Here is a 6,330-nt window from a genome sequence, read left to right as displayed (position 1 = left end):
TACAGCATTTGACCATGGTGCCTGCAGTGTGCTCTGACAGAGCTCAGCAGGGAGCTGTCTGCACCTCTCCTAGGAGGACAGGCTCAGGGAGTTGGGGCTCTTCAGTCTGGAGAGAAGGCTCCAAAGAGACCTTCTTGTGGCCTTGCAGTATCTGCAGGGGGCTCCAAGAAAGCTGGGGAGGGACTTTTGAGGGTGTCAGGGAGGGATAGGACTGGGGGGGATGGAGCACAACTAGAAGTGGAGAGATTGAGACTGGCTGTGAGGAAGAAGCTCTTCCCCATGAGGGTGGTGAGAGCCTGGCACAGGCTGCCCAGGGAGGTGGTGGAAGCCTCATCCCTGGAGGTGTTTGCAGCCAGGCTGAAGGTGGCTGTGAGCAACCTGCTGTGGTGTGAGGTGTCCCTGGGCATGGCAGGGGGTTGGAACTGGCTGAGCCTTGAGGTCCCTTCCAACCCTGACAGTTCTATGACTCAAGGTCGGCTTCCCCCTGCTGAAGCTCACCCCTGTGGCCACTTAAACATCAGTGGGCATTAAACAAGAGGAAAACTCTCTCAGCAGGGGCTGAATTCTTCCTGCATGGACACTGAGCTGCAGGGTTGGCTTGCCAGCTCACCCTGCTGAGCCAAAGCTTTCATTTCCTCTGCTGCAAAGGGCAGCTCTGACATTCTCCAGGGCTTAAATGATTCACCCTTGGGGTTTTTCCCTTTGCCTTGGAGCTCTAAGAAGTCAGGAAATGGGTTGCTGTTCCCATCACTGAGCAGCTGGCAGGGCAGGTGGTTGGGTAAGCAGGAACTGGGGGGGGCTGCTCTTCAAGGTAGGCATCTTGAAACCCCAAAAGCCACTGAGCAAACTTTCCAGTGCCCAGCCTGGCTCTGCTGCCAGCTCTCCAACACCCACAGCCCACAAAGTCTTGTGCACCTCCCTGAGACCTTGCTGCCTGCTGCCAGAGGCACAGACTTCCACCAGACACTCAAATCTTCCCTTCCTCAGGTGGATTTATTTCATCATTAGTTTGTTGTTCTTCTTCTTGGCTTTTTTTCCACCCCCCCTTCCCCCAGAATGATGCTGCTTCCGTGGTCCCAAATCAGGAGCAGCTCCCTGGTCCAAAGGAAGGAGCAGCTCCCTGGTCCCAGACAGGAACAGCTCCCTGGTCCAAAGGAAGGAGCAGCTCCCTGGTCCCAGACAGGAGCTGCTCCCTGGTCCCAAATCAGGAGCAGCTCCCTGGTCCAAAGGAAGGAGCAGCTCCCTGGTCTAAAGGGAGGAGCAGCTCCCTGGTCCCAGGACAGGAGGCAGCTCCCTGGTCCCAGGACAGGAGGCAGCTCCCTGGTCCCAAGGAAGGAGCAGCTCCCTGGTCCCAAATCAGGAGCAGCTCCCTGGTCCAAAGGAAGGAGCAGCTCCCTGGTCTAAAGGAAGGAGCAGCTCCCTGGTCTAAAGGGAGGAGCAGCTCCCTGGTCCCAGGACAGGAGGCAGCTCCCTGGTCCCAGGACAGGAGGCAGCTCCCTGGTCCCAAATCAGGAGCTGCTCCATGGTCTTGCATGGGAAGAAGCTCCCTGGTCCCAGACAGGAGCAACTCCCTGGTCCCAGACAGGATCAATCTGCTGCCACTGGGCCCTGCCACCCTTTTATAGCCTGGCAGGACTGTGCCTGGCAGAGCCAGCTGCTGGGGACTGTGCCTTGCTCCCTCCAAGCGAGCACCAGGACACATCTGGGGAACGTGGAGAGCCTGTGGAAGCTGTGAGAGCCCCCCAGGCACTACTGTAGCCCTGCAGGGATGGGTGATGGGACACTGCCCCCCTACAAACACACCTATCCATGGGTGCTCCTGCAGCAGATGCACAAGGAGGGTGCCCAGTACCCAGTGGTGAAGAGAACATCCCAGGATAGAAACCCCAAGCCCAGGACACTTGCAACAACACAGCTGCACCAAATGCCAGCCTGACTTAGCAGGTTTCCTACTTCTAAATGCCAGGGTCTGATGAAAAGAAGCAAAGCAAAGCTCCTCCCAAGCCCATTCCTTATTCCCATGTAGCTAAGGATGCTTCACATGCCCAGCTCCTCCCTTCCTCTTGCTTGGAAAGCTGAGCCCAGGCCCCAAGCCCATCAGTAGGAGAGTGCCAGGGAGGTGGATTCAGGGGAGGTGGAAAGGGCAAAGCTTTTCTTCTGCTGTTTTGTCTCCATGTTCTTCCTCTGGAAACTGGCAGCTGGAAGTTTCTTCTCTGTAGTGTGATGGCAGTGGAGGCAGCAGGCGCCTTGGGAAGCTCTGTTCCAGACCTGGAGGGACAACAGACAAAAAAGGATGTGAGGATGTGAGGAGGAAGTTCTTCCCCATGAGAGTGGTGAAGCCCTGGGATGGGTTGTCCAGGGAGGTGGTTGAGGCCCCAGCCCTGGAGGTGTTTAAGCCCAGGCTGGCTGAGGCTCTGGGCAGGCTGATCTAGTGTGGGGTGTCCCTGCCCATGGCAGGGGGGTTGGAACTGGCTGATCCTTGTGGCCTCTGCCCATCTGTCCAGCCTGTCCAGGTCCCTCTGCAGAGCCTCTCTACCCTCTAACAGATCAACTCCTGCCCCCAGCTCAGTGTCTGGACCTCTGGAGGTTACCTAACCCACCCCCAAGGGCAGCCACAGCAGCTTGCCCAGGAGCACAGTGGCCAGGGGGGGCTGGGATCTCTGCACAGCCTCTCTGGGCAGCCTGCTTTCCCCACAGGAAGGCTTTCCCTTATGTTTAGGTGGAACCTTCTGGGTTCCAGTCTGTGTCCTGTCCCTGGGCACCACTGAGAGGAGTCTGGCCCCAGCCTCTTGCCCTCCACCCTTCAGCTCTTGCTGAGCACTGCTCAGATCCCCTCTGGGGCTGCTCTGAATTCTTTAGCTCTCTCTAGACTGCCAAAGCCATGGGTGATGCACTGCAGCTTAGTGAGACTAAGCCACCCCAAACCACGGAGTGAATCCACCTTTGCTCCCCTTGATTCCTTCCCTCCTGGCTCTGGATCCATGGCCACGCCTGGGCACCCCTGCAGAGCCCCCCCAGAGGTGCACTTACTCTCAGCTGTGGAGTACTTCTCTTTATTCAGTGACCAGATGCAGAAATGCAGGAGGAAGGTCAGCAGGATGAGAACAAAGAGAGCCACAGCAGTGAGGACTGCCAGGATGGTGGTGTAGAGAGAGGGACTTCTCCCAGGAGCTGCAAGGAAAGCAGAGAGGGGGTAAAGAGGAAGAAGCCTGCAGCTGGGGCTGTGGGGAAAAGGAGTTTCCAAGGGGATAAACCCACCACAAAACCAAACAGCAAGGCAGGCAGCAACAAGAGAGCTGAGCGGCTCCAAGGCAAGGCAGTGGAGCAAGGGCTGTGGTGAGAGGCACTCATGCAGGCAACCCACAGCCCTCATCTCCTCCTCCTCCTCCTCCAAGCTTTCTATTGCAGCTGTCACTTCTTCTTTCAGCTCTGGTTTGGGGTTTGTCTTGGTTTTTTTCCCCTCCTCTGGGCAGGGGTTGGTTGTTTCCCTTCATTAGCAGGGAAACACAAACCCAGCCCAAGCCCTCTGCAGGCAGCAGGGACATCCTCCACTGGGGCTGCCCAGAGCCTTCCCCAGCCTGACCTTGAATATCCCCAGGGCTGGAGCCTCAACCCCCTCCCTGGGCAGCCTGTTGCAGTGTTCCAGCAGCCTCCTGGGGCAGAGCTTGTTCCTAGAATCCATAAGGTTGGAGAAGACCTCAAGGATCAAGTCCAACCTGTCACCCAAGGCCTCAGGACTACTAAAGCACGGCTCCACATCCTCACACCCAATCTGAATCTGCTCTGCTCTCATTCCACACCATTGCCCCTTGCCCTGTCCCTGCAGGCCTTTGCAGACAGTCCCTCTGCAGCCTTCTTGGAGCCTCCTTCAGCTACTGGAAGGTTGGACTTGATGATCTTTGAGGTCTCTTCCAACCTTGGTGATTCTATGGAAGGCAGCTCTTCTGTCTGCCTGGAGCCTTCTCCAGGCTGAACCCCCCCAGCTCCCTCAGCCTGTCCTCACAGCAGAGCTGCTCCAACCCCCTGACCATTTTCATCACCCTCCTCTGGACCTGCTCCATCAGCTCCATGTCCTCCTGTGGCAGTTTCAGGCAGCTCTCAGCTGCTTCTACCTGAGCCAGTCTGGCTGAGTTAATGCTGGGGGAAACTCCAAGCCCTCCCCACACACCTTCCTGTGCTCCAAAGCTGGCTGCAGTGCCCCAGGTGAGGTCTCAGCAGAGGAGAGCAGAGGGGCAGACCCAAGCCAGAGCTGCAAGAGCAGCACAATGAGCACTGGCAGTCCCCACACGAGGCTGTGCTGCTCAAGGACAGCTGCTGAGCTTTATCTTTCCCTTTTTTCCCTTGCTGATCTTTGCCCAGCTCAACAAATTCTACCCAACCCCAACCCCCACCAAGCCACCAGAGTCCTTGCTTTGCACAGCACATTGCCACAGCAGCAGCCTCGGGCTGCTAACTAAGCAGCAAGTCTCAGCAGCAGCCCCAGGAAGGGCAGAGAACAGTCAGAGGCTCAAAGAGACAGCTCAGGGTGGGAAGGTTACCTTGCTCAGGAGGAGGCAGACCACAGACTGCATTGTGTGTCCTGTTGCCTTGCTTGATTGTCAGGAAGCCAGAGCTTTCACAGCTGAAAGGAGACCAAGAGTCACATTTGGAACATCCCCTGATGCCTCTCCAGCCTTCCTCTTGGCTCCACTTCTTCCTTCAGAGCATTCCTTGCCCTTTCTTTCACAGCAGCACAAGGTAAAGCTCTGGCTGCTCCCCTACAAGCTAAGACTGCATCACAATTATTTCTGTGCACAAAGGATCTCCAGGTCTGGAGTCAGTCAGAGAATCAGAGAAGTGTCAGGGTTGGAAGGGACCTCAAGGCTCAGCCAGTTCCTCTTTTTTGATGCCTGCTGATATTTAAGTGGCCACAGGGGTGAGCTTCAGCAGGGGAAAGCCAACCTTGAGTCATAGAACTGTCAGGGTTGGAAGGGACCTCAAGGCTCAGCCAGCTCCAACCCCCTGCCATGGGCAGGGACACCTCACACCACAGCAGCTTGCTCACAGCCACCTCCAGCCTGGCTGCAAACACCTCCAGGCAGGAGGCTTCCAGCACCTCCCTGGGCAACCTGTGCCAGGCTCTCACCACCTTCATGGGGAACAACTTCTTCCTCACAGCCAATCTGAATCTCCCCATTTCTAGTTTTGTTCCATCCCCCCCCCAGTCCTATCCCTCCCTGACACCCTCAAAAGTCCCTCCCCAGCTTTCTTGGAGCCCCCTGCAGATCCTGGAAGGCAACAATTAGGTCTCCTTAGAGCCTTCTCCTCTCCAGCCTGCACAACCCCAACTCTCTCAGGCTGTGCTCACAGCAGAGCAGCTCCAGCCCTCTGCTCCTCCTCGTGGCCCTTCTCTGGACACCTTCCAGCCCCTCCAGATCCTTCCTGCAACAGAGGCTCCTGTAACAGAGACTCACTGTGCATCAGCCTGAGCTGAACACAACCTAACCTGGAACAGAGACTCACTGTGCATCAGCCTGAGCTGAACACAACCAACCTGTAACAGAGACTCACTGTGCATCAGCCTGAGCTGAACACAACCTAACCTGGAACAGAGACTCACTGTGCATCAGCCTGAGCTGAACACAACCAACCTGTAACAGAGACTCACTGTGCATCAGCCTGAGCTGAACACAACCTAACCTGGAACAGAGACTCATTGTGCATCAGCCTGAGCTGAACACAACCAACCTGTAACAGAGACTCATTGTGCATCAGCCTGAGCTGAACACAGCCTAACCTGGAACAGAGACTCACTTTGCATCAGCCTGAGCTGAACACAACCTAACCTGTAACAGAGACTCACTTATTGCATCAGCCTGAGCTGAACACAACCTAACCTGGAACAGAGACTCACTTTGCATCAGCCTGAGCTGAACACAACCTAACCTGGAACAGAGACTCATTGTGCATCAGCCTGAGCTGAACACAACCTAACCTGTAACAGAGACTCATTGTGCATCAGCCTGAGCTGAACACAACCTAACCTGGAACAGAGACTCACTCTGCATCAGCCTGAGCTGAACACAACCTAACCTGTAACAGAGACTCACTTTGCATCAGCCTGAGCTGAACACAACCTAACCTGTAACAGAGACTCATTGTGCATCAGCCTGAGCTGAACACAACCTAACCTGGAACAGAGACTCACTTTGCATCAGCCTGATCTGAACACAACCTAACCTGTAACAGAGACTCATTGTGCATCAGCCTGAGCTGAACACAACCTAACCTGTAACAGAGACTCACTTTGCATCAGCCTGAGCTGAACACAACCAAACACAAAGCAGTTTG

At 55.8% G+C, this 6,330-nt stretch overlaps 1 protein-coding gene across 1 annotated transcript; it reads right to left on the bottom strand.

Moving 5' to 3' along the window:
* Window positions 1-820: 820 nt before the first annotated feature.
* LOC137450997 (tumor necrosis factor receptor superfamily member 18-like) lies at window positions 821-5,744 on the bottom strand. The gene is made up of 4 exons (XM_068158065.1): window positions 5,728-5,744; window positions 4,539-4,621; window positions 3,031-3,171; window positions 821-2,268 (listed from the first exon to the last, which is right to left on the bottom strand). Exons 1-4 carry the CDS (start codon window positions 5,742-5,744, stop codon window positions 2,126-2,128), a joined length of 384 nt encoding a protein of 127 aa, XP_068014166.1. The 3' UTR covers window positions 821-2,125.
* Between the last annotated feature and the right edge of the window lie 586 nt (window positions 5,745-6,330).

This window comes from Melanerpes formicivorus, unplaced genomic scaffold (assembly GCF_026170545.1).
Source record: "Melanerpes formicivorus ecotype bairdi unplaced genomic scaffold, bMelFor1.0.p_v2 SCAF_39, whole genome shotgun sequence".
Lineage (NCBI taxonomy): Eukaryota > Metazoa > Chordata > Aves > Piciformes > Picidae > Melanerpes > Melanerpes formicivorus.
This window is presented reverse-complemented; position numbering and strand designations above follow the sequence as displayed.